Below are 20,655 nucleotides of genomic sequence, written 5' to 3'. Positions count from 1 at the left end.
TGCCTTGGGACTGCTGGGACCTCTGAAGTTTTCTTACTGAAAAGGGTAGAGAGAGGATAATGGAGAGATGCATGATAATTTCTGAACTCGCTATGGGCTACATCTGTTTTTCTTATCCACCCAGAGCCTTTTAAGAGTGCTCCAGGACCAGCAGCTCAGCCCCCTCCCCACCATTACTGCTTCCCCCTAACACCCTTCCCCCTTTAAGAGACTCCTTGTGCCCCCTGGGTCAGGCTTAATGTGCCCGTTTTTTTGCAAGCCTCTCCCATGCCTGCTATCCAAGGGGGTGTTTAGGTGAGCAATAATGCTCTTTTTCAGTACTCTGAGAAGGCACATTGCTGCTGTGGGTGCAGACTGCACTGAGGTACACACACCCACCTGGGCCCACCTGCTCTATCAGAAAAGGTTCATTATGGGATCAGCCCAGATGGCCCACTGGCGCCAGTAAAGTTGTATGTGGGGGTTAATTGTCTGACTAGGGATTAAGACCATTAAGCAGCATAACTATCTTGCGTGAGTTTTGCTTTTCTTACTTCATTATTTTATTGTGCTAAAGCATGGCAAGTTTTATATTGGGATTGCAACATGGAAGTCTAATAAAGTGAGTCATACATTTGATGTGATTTCCATTTCCTGTGCTGTACGTGAACTGTCTCTGCAAAATTTGTGAGCTTCTGGACTTAAACACTATTGCAAATAAATAGTTATGAAATTTAAGAGTGATATTAATAGATATATAAAACTTAGTCCCATATATATCTATTATATAAAAAATGTAATTGATTCTAAATAGTAAGGTTTTATGGACTCTGGGAGTTTTCCAGTGGACCTTTGGACCTTTGTGTAAAGAAACTGACTTTTCTCATCTATATTTGCTTGATCTTTAGGAGAAGCCTGTGGAAACACAAGATTACTGTAGTTCCTCTAGTTTTAACATTAAGATGGAAAAGATTGTTGTGAAAGTGGGAACAAACCCAGTGCCTACCTTTTTGTGGAAGGGCTGCAGCACAACCTGTTTCTCCCAGTGGGAACTGTTTTTATTGCCATGTCCTTGTCAAGAGCATCCTGCTACCACCCCCCTAAGAACAGCTAACACATCTTCGGAATGCACAGGCTTGCATACCACTTTGTGCCTCACCCCTCCTTCCAACACTAGCATGCCTTTTTTTTGGAAACTGGTGCTCTAGAAAGCTTTCTGTGGTCTACCAGTCTTTTACTCTCTTGAATGCTGTTTGGTGTCGGTAGTCACTGTGGGCAGGCAGTGTAGAGAGCCTCTACATCAGGAGAACTTTTAGGCTACAGGCAATAGAGACATCTCAGCAGTGGTTGGACCTGCTTGAAACAAGACAGTTGTTGTATCAATCATCAGTTCCTCAGAATATGTGAGAAAAAGTCCTTACTAACTTGGATCTCTGGTTTTGTTTTTTCTAGGAGTGAACTTGTTGGTGGGCACTGAAAGTGGTCTGATGCTGCTAGACAGAAGTGGACAGGGGAAGGTTTATCCACTCATCAATCGAAGACGATTCCAGCAAATGGATGTACTTGAAGGGCTGAATGTCTTGGTGACAATTTCTGGTAAGGTTAACTGTTGAATGTTATATTTTTACCTCCATGTGGCATAGTATGGCAGAAAGATTTTCTTGGCAGCCTGTGCTTTGAGGGGGAAGTCCTGACTGAATCAATGGGTTTTCCATCCTTTCATCTCTGAGTCTACAGTTTATTTCTGCAAGTGAATCGTTTTCCACACAACACCCATGCCTGCTTGCTCCCTGTCCTTCCTTCTGTGAGGTGACCTTTAAAAATGCTGCATGAGTTTGTGGGAAATGTCTGACTTTGTTTCCTTGTTCAGTATTTGAGAGCTGGAAGTTAACGTTTTGTGCAGTTTGGGAAATAGCATTCTTTCCCTCTGTCATGATTGCTTTCTACCTGGCCTCTTTCTGACTACACTACTTGCTCCTTGGGTTTGAGAATGTTTTTCTTCTGTGTTAAAATCTGTAGAATGGGGAAAGCTCTGGCAAAATAGGGAAGTAAGAGTGATTTGCAGTAAAAGTGGAGAGTGAGGAGTACAGTGTGTACATGGTGCGGAAATAAGCAGAGTGACAAGGCAGATTGGTGCCTGGTCTCTCAGTGGCTGCAACTTGGGAATGGCAAAGCAATGGGAGATGAAGGGTGGTGGTGATGCTTGTGTTTGTTTTGTGTGTGCTGATGAAAAATGTGTTTTATGAAGCTTGAGGTTCCAGACTCTTTGGCTCCAGAAAGTTATGGCATAAGTTTAACCTGCTGTTGGACAATTTGATGTGGTGCATTGTTGGTCTTTCTTCACAGGTGTTGTTCAGCCATTTACCTTTTGTTTTGTTTGGTTTGGGAAATCAGCCTTTGCTATGCTGTGTGTGTGTGACAGGGAGAGGATGTTACATGAGCTTTCTTACAGGATTCGCTGTTGTTGTTCAGACCCACCTAAATTTTTTCAAGGCTCAGGAATCTCTCTTAAGTGCTCTGGAGGAGCTCTCTGGCTCTCCCAACACTTGTTCAAAAGGACACATATTAGACAATTCAGTAGAATATAGCGCATTAGCAATGTTGTGTTACCCCAGATCCGAAGAGCCATGCCCGTGCTGCTGTCATCAACATGGGATTTGTTTCTGTCTGGAACAACTGAATTTTATTGGCTTGTCACTTGCTGCATGCTCAGATACTGCTATGCTGTGAAATCTATAAAAAGAGAAAGATGAATCAAGCAGCATTTAAAAATACACAACCTGCTGTGTGTCCTTTTGATGTCTAATGCAGTATGTTAAAATATAAGCTGTTTGAAAGGCACTATTTGATATAGTTTATTCTATAGCAGACCTTGTAAACAAAAATATTGTATGACTTGTGTAAAATCTGTTGGTTTGAAACATACCCTAGACAAATCACAAGTAACTGTGATTCAGTCTTGTGTATAATTGTTTTAAGTTTATTTATTTTTGCATCAGTCACAATTGGAGTACCCTGACACATCCGTTTTCTTTGTTTCCTTCAAAACTATTGCTTCCTCTGTGGAGACACGCTACATTAACCCTTAAGAAATCAGCTGATCTTTGGTTGTTTTATGTCTTTGTGTCTGTGCCATCACCTGTGTTTTATGGGAGGTTACTGGGGTATGAGGCAGAAGAGGCATCCTTGCCTGGCAAAAGGCAGGGCTGGGGGATCATAACAGTGTTATGCCCAAACTTCCCCTTATATCCTGCTTTTGTCTTCTGTGCTGCACAACTCAGTTCTTTACACTCATGCTGGACTTACCTAAGTATCTTTTTATTTGTGATGCATTGCTTCACCTCTCCAGGCAAAATTGGAATGCTGGAGATGAGGGTATGTTTCTGCACGTGGTGTGTTTTGGCAGATTAGTGATGGAACTGTCTCTGAGCTTTGTCCCAGCACTGCTGCAGCTTCACTGGAAGCATTGTTCAGCTCACTGTGGTGCACTCAGGTGTATGTTCCCCTGAGTTTTTTGGAAAGTGATGTGCTGGTGGTGGTAGGGTTTGAAAGGTGTCACCGCATTGTGTGAAGAAGTTGCAGTGTGTTAGGATTTTGAGAGGATTGTCACCTAAACCTGTTTTTAACAGACACTTGAGTCTGAAAACATGAAATCAGTTCTTGGCCCAATTTATATTTGAAATACAGAACTTTCTGACAAACAATGTTTTTGATATTGAGATACTGAGCCTGCTAGAAACGGTACAAGAAAGCCTTGCAGGTAAAGCAAGAGTAGTTGATTGGTGCTTCAGTTCATGCTGTTGAGAGGCAAAAAACATAGTTTAATCTGCTCAGGTGATACAATGCAGAGTCATAAAAATGCTGGAGGAGAGAGTGGCAACGTGCATGCAGAACACGCTCCAGCTGTGGCTCCCTGAGGGTTTTGCCAGCCCAACTGGCTGATGGTGGCACCAGGAAGGTAAGAGATGACAGAGTGGAAGAACTGGTTGGAATCTGCCTGCTTAATATTTAAAAACCACAGTGACAATAAAAACAAAAATCTCAATATAGGAAAAAGGACTTTGCATTTGAAACTATGTCTTTGGGAGAATCCAAGCTGGGGGTTCCCATAGAATTTGCTGTCTGATTAGTTCATTTGATGGCTGGAGCAGAGTTTTCTTTCTTATTTCATGATCATAAAGACTAGGTTCCTGCAAAAAGTCAAAAAAAGCCAGAATTTTGAGAGCTGTTTAAACTGACTGGTAGAGCTTTACAAGGAGAAGGATCTAATCTCCCCCACTCCAAATGTGAACATTAAGAGCAGCACAACTTGTTGAAATAAATGCATAGCCATGTTTATATAACTAACCGGTTCTGCTCTTTTCATGTCAGGCTGCAGAAAGGCAGAGGAATTTCCTGTCTTGTGACTTTTCCTTGTGGTCTAGACACCAGAACACAATGGGAACACACTTGAGATATTTCTCAGTTGTTTTGAAAAATATTTCTGGTTGGAGAGAAATACCCTGGTGCATATCATGTGAATCAAAAGGAAAAAAGTAGCCACATGCTGGGAAATTCCCACGTGTACTGTTTGTTCTGAGTCTTAAAGTTGGACTAAGCTACTGGGGAACCTACAACCATGGAAATATCTGAGGCAGAATTTGTCTCCTTGTGGGTAGGGACTCAGCATGGTTTTGAAAGCATTTGGTACATTGTAGAGACCCTGAGCCCTCTGAGCTCTTTCTTGCCCAGAACTGCTGTGCTTCTGATCTGAACTATGTTTCCTATTTTTCAGTGTTTTTAAAAGAGCCCGTGTGGCTATCATTTGCAGTGTTTTCATGGAAGGACCATTTCTTGGTTACATGTGGGACTTCTGGAAATAACTGTTTCCTGAACCAGTCCTCCAGATCTTGAGAAAGCTACAGGAGTGGTAGGGATTTACCCCTTTATGAAACACGGTTTACTAAATATTAAGTTAGGAAGTAAATCAGGGTATTCATTTACTGCCAAATCTATAATCCCATTTGTAATGGAGATAAACAAAAGATGGTGCAGTGTTACTTCACATCTTGTTGCATGGCATCAGAACAGAAGGGCTTTTAAAACTGAGTAGTAGATCAAGTATTTGCAATTAGCTCTCCAAATCCACTTCAAATTTAAACTTAGTGAACAGATTTTTTTTACTTTGAAACTGCCTCCTTTTTTCCTCCTGTCCTTTCCCATCCAAGTAATCATAAAAAGATTTTTTAGACTCTATGTCTTTTTAATGCAATGGCTTGTGGTGCTGGAGTCCATGGAGAAGCCTCTTTGCAAGCTGTGCTTCCCACACTGCTAACCCAGCCCCTGCAGATGCTTTTCCTGACAAGCCTGGCTCTATTGGGGGATCCCTTGCTATCAGGGTAGGGGGCCTGTGCCAGCTCCAGCCCCCCAGTATGGAGCTGGTTGTGCATAGCAGGATGGTCTCAGTGCTCAGGCCTCTTGTGCTGCTGCAACCAGTATCCCCTGAGCAGCCACCTGTGAACTGATCTGTCAGTAGGTATCCTGTGAAAAACTAAGTGACAAATTAAAGACGTTTAGCTGAACTCTGTAGCTGCATCTGGCTGTCAGGCTGCCAGCTGTGTCACCTTGATAGGTAGTGGCTTTTGACAGCACAGACCAGTACCGTGTCGCTTGGCCAGCCCAGCAGTGACTGCAGTACAGGTCACCTGTCTCCCTCTCGCCTCCAGTGGCTAAGAAACACTGGACAGGCACATGGCTCCTCATTGTGTCTGGTGCAGCACCAGCGTGGAGCTGCTCTGCTGACAAGCAGGGTCCCTGAGGGCATCTCCTGTTGCCCTTCCTTTGGAAGAAACCTCATGGAGCCTTGTTAAGTTGCTACTGGTCAAAGCAGATATGATCCCCTCCTCAGCCACAGCTTAATCTGTGGAACTGAAATGGTTCCAAGCAGCAAAGCAGCTGGAGAAAGGAGGTGCAAGCTTTGAGTATGTGCATGTAGGGCCATCTTCTCACTAGCTCAACAAATGCTTTGTAGGCCATTAGTTGTTAAAGAATCAGGGGTAAAGTTTATCAGGAACGTTGCTTTGCATTCTAAGAGGTCTTCTTGTATTGAGAGTTAAAAGTCTGAGCTGTATTTATGACGTGGCAGATGGGGTGTCAGTTGAAGATAGGGCAGCCTGGGCAGGTAGCTTCTTTCACCTGTGGAGAAGAAACACCTCTCACAGTTTCTGTGTGCAGCCTGGTAAGTATTACACCCTTGCAGCTCAAGGGAAGGGCTGCTGACAAAGCAGACATCAGCTTTTAGCAAGCAGAAGTTTCAGGTCTCACGTTCCATCCTGCTGCTCTCCTACAGTTTTGTGTCTAAAAGAGCCGTTCTGACTCAGTTACATATATATTTTTAATCTCAGTGCATGACTCTTTGGTGCTTTTGTTGTGGGAGTTCCCTGTTCTAGCGAAAGTTGTCTTGGTCCTAAGAACCAGATAGCTGAAGAGTTGTTCCCTTGAGTTTGTCATTTATGTTTATGTGGTACTACCATGTGTATCTGTCACTGATTAACTGGGAAAGCGCGTGTCTGGGTGGAGTCTGGAGTGAAGCTGTTGTGGATGAAAAACTGAGGGAGATTTCTGTGGTTGCAGCATTTTCTCCTTCATTGCCGGTTTGTTTTGCAGAGCATTCTGTTTGCCTGGGTAGGGCTTTTTGCAAGTACCTTCCTGTGGAGATAAACCATTTTTTTTTCATTTTGTGGTCAGGTAAGAAGAACAAGTTGCGAGTTTACTATTTGTCGTGGTTAAGAAATAAAATCCTTCACAATGATCCTGAAGTAGAAAAGAAACAGGGCTGGACAACGGTGGGCGACTTGGAAGGCTGTGTGCACTATAAAGTTGGTGAGTAGCAAATGCAGTAATCAAATAGTTGGGATAAAGGATGGCTGAGAAAGGGAACTGCAGTGCATGTAGCTGTTGGGTTTGTTTTATGTTTAGCTGTCTTACCTGTTTCTCAGTGTGAACTTGCTGGCAAAGCACCAAAGTAGATGGCAAGTTACAGGGTTAGATTGAAGGTGAGAGGGGTTTTGTGGTGGGTTGGGAAGTGGGAGTTTGCAAATCCCATCTATCTCCTTCCTGTAATGGATGGAACTTCCAGAAGGGTGCTGATCTGCGCAGTGAGGGCTGGTAACATTTCACCATCTCTTTAGGTAATAGAGCGATTGTCGTCCCCAGCAACTGCTTCCTTTGCTAACAAGTTTCACATATCTTTTACCATGATGAATTTACGTGCTGGAATGGATTGAAAAAGTCTCTCTTTAATGTAGATTTTAGAGACTAGGAGAAAAAAAAAGTGGGAGGAGAAAGAAAGGCCAGGTAGCAGATGAGCTTTGGGGGAGAATTTGGGAACAGAAGCATGTAGGTAACTTCAGGGTGATTCACTGATTCCTCTTAGATCATGAAATTCCCTAATGCCGTCTCAGATCTGCTGCAGTACAGTTACAGAATTAAATGTGTTTTCACCAGGCAGGTGCCCTTTGAGTGGTTTTAAGTAATTTAAATGGATTTGGGTATAAAAACTTCCACCAAAGCTGGTGAAAGACATGTAGGATTCACAGCCCGCGGAGTATATTCAGTGAGCCTGCTGCCCTGCAGGTGGGAATATGAACCAAGAGCTCTTTCTGCTGCTTCAGTTTCACGGTGCATCCTGGATGGATAATGGGCACTGGATGTTGCCTCTGATTTGATTTTCTCCCAGGAGCCAGCTCAGTTCCTTTCCAGCTGTGTCAGTCAGTGTGGAGCAGCAGCAATCAAACTGTTCTCAGTCCCCTCCCGTCGTGCGTGTGCTCTTGGAAAAACCTGCTAATGGGGCGTAATCAATAACAATGGCAGTAAGTGACTGCTGAACCAGGAGCTTGACCCCGAAAACAATTAATAATGCACTTCTCTGGTATCATACCCCAGGGTGTCAGCAGCATAATGAAGTGGCCTGTTAACAATACATCAGCAGCTATTGAAAGGAGGCTTTCCAGCAGGGAAGCGTCTGAAACAAAGAGCATTCTCTTCCTGATGAAGAGGGGTTTGTTAGCCTGGGCTGCAGCCTGGCACTGAACTTCCCTCTGAAGCACAGAAATACAGTGGATTTTTTCAGGTAGTGCGAGGCCTCTTTGACAGCTGCGCTTCAGTTCCCAAGAAGGAGAGCTCTGCCAGGAGCTGGGCTTGCAGTCTGGACGCTGTCACCGAGGCAGCTGGCACTGATCACTTCCTTGTCTCTTTGATGCAACGGGGGTCTCCGATGTCAGTGTGAAGTGGTATTTATGGATCTCAGTTGCTTCAGGCAACTTTTGGCTCCTCTAAATGAGAAATTGCTCTTTTGAAACTTAAGATTTGGGTGAATTCCCAGATAGCACCCAGAGCAAATAATAAGAATTATCAAATGTCTCCTTTCACAGATGAGGTGGTTTTGTTCAACACCCCCCTCTTCCCCGTGAAAAAAATTCCAGGAAGTCTTGTAAGCTAGACAAGAGCGAACAAAAGCTCTGTTTTTAGTCAGTACAGCTGTGGAGGTTGAGAGACTTTTTTTTATCTGTTGAAGAAGTGTCAAGTTCCTTAACACTTACAGTTCAGTCTTGCTTTCCTGCAGAGTTCAAAGAGCAAGTAGTAGCATGGATCAGTAGTACAATGACACTTTATTTCTGATAAATTATGTGAATTTTTTTTCTTTTTCTCAAATGAGTTATCTCAGAATTTAGGGACAAAGGAAAGTGCTCCACTATTAAGCTTGTCTTTTGCTCTTGAAATTGAGTTATGTTGTAATTTTCATTTCTTCCTCCTTTCCTCTGGGTAATTTTTCCATCAGCTCAATCTAGCACTGTTGTGACTGGAACTGCCAGTAATGGACTCTTCCAGTCATGGCCTTCTTTTATTGGAATGTCCCTGAAAACAGCTTTTCTTGTCTTGGTGACTCAGCACTGTCCAATGTGGAAAAAAAAAAAGTGGAAATAAGTACTAAGTTAATTCTAAAGATGGTAACATGGTCAGTTGCTAGTAAGAGTAATGACTTCTGTAGCATAAATGTATCAAAGAGCTTAACTACTCAGAAGTAGCAATCCTAAAATGCAATGCTACTAAACTCTCAAAATTACAGTATTTCTTCATGCTTACATAACTTGTCTTCTTTCTTGATGTAACTGGAATGACTTTGGCATTATGCTTAATTATTTTTTGTTTCCTTTATTTTCAGTAAAATATGAAAGAATCAAGTTCTTGGTAATTGCATTGAAGAGTTCTGTGGAAGTCTATGCATGGGCACCAAAGCCATACCATAAATTTATGGCCTTTAAGGTAACAGTATATTTCAGCCATAGGTAGGATTTTCTCATAACCACTTGCAGTTATTCCCTTTACAAAAACGTTCTGACATTGTGTCACGGCTATGTTCCAAGTTCTTTGAAAAATCTCCACAAACTTTGTGTTATATTTTAATTTAGGAGGGTTTTTTTTTTTTAATTCTAAGAGTCAATACATTTAAAGGTCTAAATTGTAACTGAGCATAAACTAATAATGACACAACATCACAAGTTTTTGTTTGCTCTCTCTATTAATAAAACATGGGACAGAGAGAAGTGGACTTGAGTCTAAGCTTCTCTGTCTGAGCTCAGCAAGTCATGAAGTGATACTCAGCAATGCTATGGGACTGTTTTTGAATATTGCTAGAATGAAATTGGCTGGTTTGGTGTAATTGCCAGGCTGGCTTACAGACAGTTACTGTGGGTTGTGCAGATGAAAGTACTACAGGAGTGCCGAATTGCCCCGAACTTTGGCGAAAACAATTCTTAATAAAAAAACAAGTAAACCCTACAGAATATAGCCTAGGTGACTGAAATGCAGCAGTTTGCAGAGTAATCTGTCCATGGGAGATGTGTCAGCCTAATGGGTCTGCTGTCCAGGGACCAGAGGGATGTGGAGGAATAAATCCACAATGTATGCATGTGAGCATGTTTTATAAACCCCATTGTTGTTCTAAGCAGTAAAGTAAATCTCACTGATGGTTGTCTCACAGTCATTTGGAGAATTGGTACATAAGCCATTGCTGGTGGATCTAACCGTAGAAGAGGGTCAGAGACTAAAAGTGATCTATGGCTCCTGCGCTGGCTTCCATGCTGTTGATGTGGATTCAGGATCGGTCTATGATATTTATCTACCAACACATGTAAGAGCTGCTGTTGTGTCTGGGTTTTTCTCTTCCGTTCTGGTGGGTCACCCCCCACCTCCAACCCCTTCCTTTCCCCAAATGACCGATGTGTCAGGCTGTCCTTGTGGATCACTGCCAGATGTTTGCAGTGGTATATTGGGTGCAGGGGTCTGAGCAGATAAGGCCACATGTGCTGTGGAGTTTGTGTCTCACAGTCAGTCCTCACCTCATAGTCAGTGTGTCTCTATGGTTTGGAGTTGCTCACTCAGATCTGATGAGGACCAGTGTGACTGTTTGAGGGGTGGCAGCTGAATGGCTGAGTACCCTGCAAATGTCCAGCAGCACAAATGACATAACAGCCCAAGGATGGGTTTCGAAAGGGTTGGCAAAGACCAGGTGACCTTAGCTACCAAGGTTTCCTGTTCACTGTACACAGAGGTGTCAGATGGGCCACCCCAAGCACTATTCAATGCAGTGCAGAGATCTGAGGTCTGCATTTGCTCTGCTGCCCCAGGCTCCCTTTTTGCACATGGAAAGAAATGGGGACCCTTACAGAGAAATTAATCTTTGCTCATTTAGATGTCTGCCTTAAGATGAGAGGATTTCTGCTCCAGGGGTTTACAGATCTTGGTCACTGTGGTGTCTAGCTTGAGGGCAGCAGATATGACTTGTAAAGTTAATGAATTTGGGACTTGATGATCTTTAGGGTCCAAGCTATCCCAAGCCATCCTATGATTCTGTGAATCCCTGATGTGACAGCCAAAACCAAAATTCCCCATCCCTTTCTTCTAGCACAGGCTCTGCAGCATTAAATTGCTTTCCCTTCTGTCTCTGTAGATCCAGAGTAGTATCCAACCTCATGCAATCATCATCCTCCCAAACACGGATGGGATGGAGCTGCTGGTCTGCTACGAGGATGAAGGAGTTTATGTCAACACATATGGAAGGATAACCAAGGATGTGGTTCTGCAGTGGGGAGAAATGCCAACTTCAGTTGGTAAGTGCCTCTGGTGAGCCGTGTGCTCTTATGGAGTGTGAGTCTGTGTGCACATGGGCAGAAGGAGGGAACACCGAGTGTGCTGCTTCTGCATCTGAAGTCAGTGCTGTATTGTTTCTGGAAAACAACTGTGCAAAGTGAAGAGTAATCATATGGATCTGCTTTGTGCTAAAGCTTTTGTGAATAAAACCCAAACAATCAAGTTGAGGAGTTCATGATTGAGAAATTCACCATGACTTCTTTAGGTCCTCTGTACCTCTGTAGAAATTCACCATGACCTGCTGCAGAATTTTTTGCTAGACAGCCACAAAATTGTGGAAACCTTTCAGTATTAAGGCATATAAAGTGGCAGATGAGTAAAATATTATGGATAAGTCTATGTAGACAACAAAAGGTGTACCTCATTTGATGTCTTTAATTCACCTTCAGATTGCTCATCTCTCCTAGCACCACTCTCCCTCATCTCTCCGGCTCAGAACAAGATTGAGAGTGAAAGCAGTGAGTGTAGTACACAAGTACACACCAGAATCCCTCCTGCTTGTGCTGCTGTAATTCAGTGCAGAGCAAAGCAAGGGCTGTAGGCACACTCTCCTTTTGCTGGGCAAGCACATTGCATTTTATGGGCTGCACACATTGGGAAAGGACTGCTGATAGCTGTTTGAGCAACACGAGCAACAATGCAGGAGGAAATTTAAAGAAGTTAGATGCACAGCAGGGAACATGCTGTGCTGATTAACTCTTGACTAGATCTAAAAGCAAGCAGAATATATCAGCTGGCAGATTCCAGAGCCTTTGGAGACTTGAATGCTTGTGAAGTAGTCAATGGCACTTAGACCATCAACACCATCTGAACTTCTCATCTGGCAATTTTTAGTAACTATTGCGCTCAGTTAGCACTAGTAGAGCATTTAAAAAGGAATCATTTTCCATTGGGATGGTGTATGCACTGTTGGTGTACATTATACTATAGTAGATAATTTGATTTAATTTCACTGAAAACTAATATGAATATGTTATATAAAAGGAAAGTACTGTAATGTTAAATATTTTTTAATTTTGCTGGCTAGGAAGTCCTTTTTATTCTTCTGTTAAGTATGCATGCAAATCAGAGGCAACAGCTTAGTTTTCATTAGTTCCCTTATGTTATTTTTGACAGCATTCCTGAAACTGTCCATCAAATTGCTTTGTGAATATACCTTTTTATATTGCTGGTGACTTTACTTTTTATTTAATTTGCTTATTGCTATCAAAAATAGATTTTTTTTCCTCATGCTACTACTAATCTGTGTTACCTGTGACACTCGAAGGAAAAATGTTTGATTTGTTGTTTTATTTGTGCACAAAGGAATGCAGTATGTCACATAATAATATTTCTACTTTGAGAGCTTAATGTGAACCTCTTGTGAGATACACAGAATGATCTTCAGTTTGTTTTCTCAAGGAGATTATCAGTTTTTCAATTATTACTCCTTTTAAGAGAGGCTAGATAATTTTTTACTAGTTTTACCTTTCCCTCTCATTCTTTGTTTTTGCTGACAAGCTCCATCAAGGAGGGAAATAACACACAAGACATAGAGCTGGTGCTTGGGACATACTGTAGTGGATGGGCTTAGTCTATTTAAACCTTGGCTTCTGCTTTCTCCTAGTCAACACCTAATTAATATGTCTCTTTGTCCCAGACTTGGAAGAAAAAGCCTGTGTAAAAGCTCAATGTTCCTCCTGTTTAATTAAAGGTTATAAAGTTTCCTTTGTTATGAATGCTTAAGGAAGAAGCATATAACATAGAAAACACACAAAAGAAATTAAAATTAAAAAAAGGTATTTTTTAGGCATCTTGAATGTTCGGAGGACAGAAATAGCCCTCTGAACATGTGTGTAGCTACAATAATGCACATGCAGGTAATTTTTAACTAGAGTGTGTCAGGATATTCCATGCTTTTCCCATTTCTCCTGTTGCCCTCTGCCCATCCTAATGTGCTGTTTTCTTTCCAAAGCATACATCCGATCTAACCAGATCATGGGCTGGGGAGAAAAAGCTATCGAAATACGGTCGGTGGAAACTGGACACTTGGATGGTGTGTTCATGCACAAGAGGGCACAGAGACTCAAATTCTTATGTGAACGCAACGACAAGGTACATTCCCTCCCACCAAGTTTTTTGCCAAGATGATAAATGTGTACTTCAGCTGGGTACTTATGTTGGGTTGATCCTGACCAGCAGCCAAACACCCAGCCAGCCTCAAGCTCTCTCCCCTTACCCATGGAAGGGAAAGAAAATAGTCAGAAGGCAAAAAGGCTCATGGATCAAGATACGGACAGTTTAATAAGACGGCAAAAGTTTAATAAGACAGCTTCTACATGCAAGCCAGACAAAATAAAGAGTTAATACATAGTCTCCCATGGGCAGGTGGATGTCCAGATGTTTTCCACACATAATGCTTGCTTGAGAAGGCAGATGTCATTACCACAGCTTTTACTGTCATTCCCTGAGGTTTTATTGGTGTACGTGATGCTGTATATTATACATCCATTTGGTCAGTTTGGGTCAGCTGTCCCAGCATTGTCCCCTTCCAGCCTTTTGCCCATCCCAGCCCACTGGCCTTTTATGGGTGAGGGAGCTGCAGAGAAAGCCTTGATGCTGTGCCAGTGTTGTTCAGCAGTAGCCAAAACACAGATGTGTTAACAACACTGTTTAACACAGGTGCAGAGCCCTGCACCCTACAGGCTGCTATGAGGAGCATCAGCTCCATCCCCACCAGCCCAGACTGCAATTGCACTGCAGATACTGTGACAGTGAAGGCACATTCAAACCACTGCTGTCCTGCCTGTTGAATTTGCCAATCTCTTTTCTTTGCAGGTTTTCTTTGCCTCCGTGCGGTCAGGTGGAAGCAGTCAAGTCTATTTCATGACCCTTGGCAGGACTTCACTTCTGAGCTGGTAGAAGCAGTGGGATTTGGAGAGGAATTGCTGACATCCAGAGTCTGAGATCTTCATAACTTGGAATTATTTTCAACTGGAGTACAGACCTGCACGAGTGCAGCACTCTGTGTAAATGTGTGTGCAGGCATCACTGGTGTTAGGTTTCTTTATGTTTTTCAACTGAGGCTGCGACGCAGCTGGTGCTGTAAAGATATTGCCATCAGGTGCTACAATGTCTTTGAGATTTGGGATCACGCTAGAAAGCTACAGGTCTTCTTTTCCCTTCAGCTCCAGTATTCCTAGGATTTGAAGGACTCTGTTTGTTAGTGTTAAAACAGAGGAGGGGGGGGAAAAAGGAAGAAAAACAAACCAGGCTTACCATGACCATGCTGTTTGTTGAGTGGACAAGAGGCAGGCAAGAGAAGGTGAGAAGTGGTGTAGAGAGTCAGACTGGCTGAAACAGAGGGCAGATCTAGTCTAGTAATGTTAACAATGTATTTAATTGACATTTCTTTTTTGTAATGTGACAATATGTGGACAAAGAGGAAGGTGCAGGTTTTAAGAAGTTAATATTTATAAAATGTGAAAGACACAGTGACTAGGATAACTTCTTTTTGGGGACAGGGAGGGTGGGAAGGGGCTTGGGGTGGAATTCTTAGGGTTTTTCTGTTTCTGCAGTTTTATTTTGGCCTGGCCAATAACTTTAGTCATTTTCTGTGTACCAGGTGTTGCCTGAAACATGTGCAGGTGATATTAAAAAAAAAAAGGAAAAAAAAATTCATTTTCTATAATGATTCTGTGTTAGGCCAGAACTTGGTTATGTCACAGTATTAGCACTGCCTCAGTTAAAGGTTTAATTTTTGTTTAAACCTAGAAGTGCAACAACAGTTTTACCACAGTCTGCACTTGCAGAACTAAAAAAAAAAAAAAAAAAGAAAAAAAGAAAAAAAGGAATAAAATCCAAACCACATATGTTTATTTTTTTGTGCCTACCTCATTGTTTTTAATGCATAAAATAAAAGAGGTGGTTTAGTTTATACGTTTTTAGAAGAAAATCATTAATGTCTAATTTAATCTTAATACCAAAACTACCAGATTGAAAGGTTTCTGACTGTTATTGCATGGCAAGTTTCAGCAGGAGGAGCGAGTAGTCCATTGGGGCAATAGTCATAGCGGTATGGCAGTGAGACACTGATCAATGTAATCTGCTTACAAAATTTGGTAAAACAAGCATTTTATAAACCAGTTTCATCCTTAATAGAAGTAAGAATTTAGCCTAAACCAGAGGTTTGACTCTTCTAACACATGGGCTTAGTAACAGGCAGGTTAAAGTAACTAGGCTAGTTCTATAAATTGTTAAATGTTGTAGGAAACATTTTGGGGCGGTGATGTTTTTCTTTTTAAAGAATGCAATGCACTAAAACTCTTTTAAGAATGTAGTTAATACTGCTTATTCATAAAAACAGCGTATACCTGTGTTTAGATGTAAGATCCCAGCTCTGGCTTTTTTCCTTTCTTTTCTTTTTTTTTTTTTTTTAAGTCAGTTTTATTTTATGAATAAGTTCTGACATTTTTAATAAATGTCTTGAGAGTAATAATTTGTTTAGTGGCTACATGTTCATTACTTGAGAAATCTTGAGTGTGTAATAATCTGTTGGTGTTGTAATAATGCACAGTGTCACGATTCAGCCATTTTCCTTTTTGTTTTCTTTTTTTTTTCCCCCTTAATTCCTTTGGTGGGGTACTTTGCTGACAGCTGCCTTAAGCTGTTCATTTAGTGAACAGGCTCTCAGTGTTTCATGGGCTTTGTCTTCTGCTGTGGTTAACTTTCCTTCATGGCATGACAGGTAGGGCTTTTTAAACACGTATTCTTCAATTCAGTCAAGCTGATGGCTCGAGCGACTGGTCACACAATCAATTAAGAGCCAGGAGCACCAAGTGTGCAAAGCTCAGACTCAACAGACCCTTCTTTTGGTGTCAAATCTGACTGCTGTAAATCCTTCAACCCCGACCAGCGCTGCTGCTGAAGACTCTCCTTCGAACGTCGCAGAGGTTGAAAAGCGAGCGGTAATTGCGTACCTCCAGCGCATGCGTGTGCACACAGCAACCCCCACTCCCCCACCCCCCAAAAAGAATCAAAACTCAAGAAAGCCTTACATTTGCTGGCGGAGGAATACCTAGAACTATTTTTTTTTAATTGTATGACTTTTGGATAGTGTTGAAGGTGAAGGATGTGTTCTTTTCAGGCCCGGTGTGGTCAGCCAGAAGAACGATCAACCTTTTGTACTATAATGAACTAAAGGGGACTCGGAAATCCAGCGTGATGGTAGACATGGGTGTGATCACACAGCTGCCCTGTAGTGTAGTTTGCCGAAGCTGATTCGATCGAATGTCAGTCTGCGTGATTTAAATCTTCCAGTGCTATGTGGTCAAAATTAATCTAGTCCTTGAAAGCTGATGCTATTCACCTAGAGGAAGATGCTCCAGTGCTATAGGGATGCCCAGGTCATGGATATGTGCTGTTGAAGTTTTCAGGCTCCGGGGGAGGGTGGAAATCTCCTTCCTTCAGAGGGCCTGCCCATCTGGCAGCTTCTGCCTCCGCAGAAGTGCCAACATGGCAAGGTAAAAACAGTATTACAAAACCACTTCGTATACCAACACTGAACTCTTCAAACAGTGCTTTTGTAAGCAAAGAAGAAAAGAAAAGCTCCTAGGTTTAGTTTTAAGCTTTAATAAGTAATAATTTTCTGTATCTTTAAGTCAAAGTAACCCTAACTTGTATGACTGCAGTGTTTTTATTTTTTATCTTATGCACATGTTATGTTGGAGAAAATGTTTACAAAAATGGTTTTGTTACACTAATGTGCATCACATATTTATGGTTTATTTGAAAGTGATTTTTGTGGGTTTTTTAGTTTTTCATAGTAGTAGTAGTACACTTTTTGTGATTTATAACCCCAAACTCTGCTGATTATAAAGATGCTAAACAATAATACAAAATGACAAATTGCATTAAAATTACTAATCGTAGAGCTGCAAAGCAGACTGGTGACAAGTAAAACACTCAGCCTTTTTTTTGCAGTGCTATCTAACTTGTCTTCTGTGTATTATGGAAATTACTGTTTTTTCCCCGTTTTTCCTTAAATAAAGTCAAATTGACACCTATTGTATGTGAAAAGTACTTTGAATATCTTCTGGCTGCAGAAATCAAGCTGCATGTTGCCTAGTTGCATGTTACCATAAGAACAAAAGACTTATTGTCAAATCTCATACTTTTAGAGACTTTGACAATAAATGTGGGCTTTTGAGGGCTTTTTTTGTTGTTGTTGTTGTTGTTTTTTTTTGTTGGGGTGTTTTTTTTTTATTATTTTTTTTTATTTTTTTTTGTCCCCTTAAAGCCCAATCTCCTGGTGCAGTTGCTCTTTTGAGAATTGCAATTTTTGCTTTTACAGAGAAAGGAGACTGAAAATCTTAGAAATGTGAGTGTGGGGCCGGAAAGAAGTTGCACAAGGAGAGCTTGGGTGCATTGTGAACGTGCCCTCCTGCCACGCTGCCTTCAGGCATGTGGTTTTTGTAAGCTGGCATTGCTTTATTGTCAAGAGTGCAATGAACTACTCCTGAGCCGGACTCTTGCACAGCATAAAAGCATGGCTCCAAAAAAGCCAGGCTTCTCCTAAGCTGCAAATACTGAGGAGGTTTGATCCAAAGTTGCTGGTTTTGGCCCCGGGGTTTCCCTTGGGCTTTGCCTGTGTTTTTCCACCAGAGGCTATGTCTGTTTTCTGAAATGGAGATAAGCACTAGACATTTCCTTCCGACTAGGCTGGTCTCTAGGAGAAGGAGGAGGAAGTCTGTGGTCCCAGACTTCTGCCTTTCATTTCATCTGCAGAAGGCATGGGATGTGGTGTAAGTTGAAACATGTTTCAGGTTTCATTTGCTTCCTATAGACAAAGGTATCTGAAATCCATAAGCCTCACAGCTTTTCCACTTCTGCAAGGATAGATACTGACTGAGCTTTAGAAACTCAAGTCCAGCCAACTGCTGGTCAGGTTCCTGCTGGCTCCCCTCCAGTTGCTGCTTCCGAGCTGCTGGTTTTCCTCAATCATCCTTGACCCATTGTTGAACGTGCTTAGGTGCAGTTGGGTGAGCACTGTTAGCAGGTTGTGAAGACAGATGTGAGCTGATGCTCATTTCAGTGTGCAGTAAGTGGCTGCAAGCAGCAACCCCAGATGGGAGTTTAGGAGCAGGTGCTGGCAGAGGCAGTGGAGAACAGGGAAAACCTTTGTGCTTCTCTGAAGGAAGGCACAATTATGGTGACTTACAGTAAGAAGGAAATTAAAAAAGATAAGAGCATTGGAAACCATGTAGCAGATCTCATTTCTCTATGGGACTTGCGCAGGTAGCAGCGGTGAGAGAGACACAGATTTTTACCTTGTAGGGAGGGAGGGATGTCCATGGGGTGGAAGAGAACAAACAGTGCAGCAAAGGATGCACATGTGAATCTTTAAAATTAGCAACTGAATTAGTCAAACCAGAGAAAGAAATCATCAAATGTCAAACTTGAAATAATTTTTTTACAAAGCTTTTTAAAATGCAGATTAAATATTAGTGAAGTGCAGAACACTTACCTAGGAGATTGAAGCAACAAAAATCTAAATTAGAAATGATAACAAGGGCCAGCCCTTTTCAGCAGGTTGCTCTGTTAAAAGTCTTGTGCTAGAGCAATAGGATTGCACAGAACTGTATATGAAGGTGGGAAAGTCCTGTTTTGTGGGCTGCTTACCTTTCGTGCAGAGACCTTGTTAATTCTTCTGCTTGTATTCATGTCTGGGATGAGGACTGTAATACTGCTGAAAAGACACTGAAGTTGGAGAAACTTTAAATGCAAGAAAAGAGCTGATGGCAGAGAAGGGACTTGGCACTGTGCCTTCAACACAGGCCTCCACGGTCTCAAAATGCTCCATAGAACAAATGCAGTAGTAGTAATGGGACTGCATTTCCACCATAGGGTCTTAACTTGTGAACTCCAGCATCTCAGCCCAAAGCTGTTTCACTCTTCAAAAATCACTATAAAGAAATACTAGCACTGAGTTGTGCCCCTTTGCCCAAGGAGTATTCAACGAGCAGTTGTCACAGCCAGCCTGGGTCACTTGCTGCTGGCTGTTACTTTGCCAGGGAATCCCAATGCCAGGGAAACACTGCTGGGAACTTAACCGTGAGAAGACTTTTTTTGCCCATGAGGAATAGGCTTTATGGCTGGGATTCCAGCTGCACGTGAAGGGTGTCCCTTGCCTGCTGGACTGTATCGGGGTGTGTAAAGAGATGTGGGTTCAAAGACCTGTGTGTGCTCAGCAGCTGTAATAGTGTTCAGTTGGAGCTGCCTTCCAGTATGTACAAATTCACTGCTGAGCTCCAGCGCCCAGCTTTTGGCCTATTTCCAACCCATTCAAAACAGGAAAGCTGGTAACAACTGTCTTCTTTTGACTTAATTTTTTTTTTTAAGGTTTTTTTTTTTTTAACACACTGCTGTGTTGGTGCTGCTTGGGGAGGTGTGAAAATGCAGGGACAGGCCAAAACTAGCACAGCCACTATGGCCACTTGGACTGCTGTGAAGGTTACTGATTGGGGGAATTAAAGAGGAACATCAGGTAATAATTGTGGTCACTTAATTTTTCACTCCATGATCGTGTGGCTCCATGCAGCATATGCTCCTAAAGGGTAAAAACTCTGCCCCAGAAATACTGATAATCTTACTCTCCTTATCTCACTCATTTATCCCAGTCTTGATCAAAACAATAATAAACTTGGGATAGAAGGAGGGAGAAGGTGTTTTATTATTTAAGAAAATAAATCCCTGACTCAATCAAAATATGCCCTTTCCAGCTGAGGAAATGACAGGGTACTTTCTTTGTTAAATTCTAGTAGGAAATTCACTTCAATGTTTCCTTTTCAGGCTCTTTTGATTCTGTGGTGTAAAAATGTGGCATGGGAAAATCAGATTAATTTGTTCCAATTGCTGCATGTGACTCAGTTTTTACTTGCCCTCTGTGTGAAATTTATATTGCACAATCTTGTGTTTGTCATTCAGCTTAATTTGTCCATTAAAAGGCATTACCATACTTCCATTTTATTTTAATATTTGCATATTCCAAGCAATCTTGCCCAGGCCATGTTACCCATGGAAAAAAAATGCATTTCGGTCTCTGAAACAGCTGTTGGAGTGAAGGGATTGTAAATACTGCTGCATTGGCTCTTGTCACGGGGAGGTTACAGACAATTTCTGGTGGAATCCTGTCAGCATAGTTAGCAAGACTCTAGTCTTACAAACAGGCAAAGCTGAAAGACAGAGTAAATGGTGTGTTTGGCAGCTTTTAGTGAGTCAGCGGGATAGTTAGAAAACAGGTTTTTAGTTTAAGATTCTTCAAGGCAACCATTAAACCACTTTGGCCCCTTTGGGTGTGGGCATCTCCCTGGTGTTTGGTGAAGAGTGTGGCCCACACGGTCACATTCCTGGGCCAGATGCTGACTAACCTTTTGGCAATTGAGACAGGAAGGCATTTAGCAAGGTGAGATCTGTGAGAGAGCAAAGAGCACATTTTCTGCTTTATTG

The 20,655-nt window shown here is 42.0% G+C and overlaps 1 protein-coding gene across 5 annotated transcripts in view; it reads left to right on the top strand.

The window, feature by feature from the left end:
* Positions 1-17,213, top strand: part of MAP4K4 (mitogen-activated protein kinase kinase kinase kinase 4) — a 164,307-nt gene extending 147,094 nt beyond the window's left edge. For all 5 annotated transcript variants that reach the window (XM_041468402.1, XM_041468401.1, XM_041468400.1 and 2 more), the window contains 7 exons: positions 1,432-1,575; positions 6,706-6,840; positions 9,182-9,282; positions 10,001-10,150; positions 10,970-11,129; positions 13,124-13,263; positions 13,987-17,213. In XM_041468402.1, the coding sequence (XP_041324336.1) occupies positions 1,432-1,575; positions 6,706-6,840; positions 9,182-9,282; positions 10,001-10,150; positions 10,970-11,129; positions 13,124-13,263; positions 13,987-14,070 (914 nt within the window). In that variant the 3' untranslated portion in view covers positions 14,071-17,213. The remainder of the gene's footprint in view (positions 1-1,431; positions 1,576-6,705; positions 6,841-9,181; positions 9,283-10,000; positions 10,151-10,969; positions 11,130-13,123; positions 13,264-13,986) is intronic.
* Positions 17,214-20,655: the final 3,442 nt, after the last annotated feature.

This window comes from Pyrgilauda ruficollis, unplaced genomic scaffold (assembly GCF_017590135.1).
Source record: "Pyrgilauda ruficollis isolate IOZ18807 unplaced genomic scaffold, ASM1759013v1 scaffold22, whole genome shotgun sequence".
NCBI classification, from domain to species: domain Eukaryota; kingdom Metazoa; phylum Chordata; class Aves; order Passeriformes; family Passeridae; genus Pyrgilauda; species Pyrgilauda ruficollis.
The sequence above is the reverse complement of the archived record's forward strand: the minus strand, read 5'-3'. Positions and strand labels throughout refer to the sequence as shown.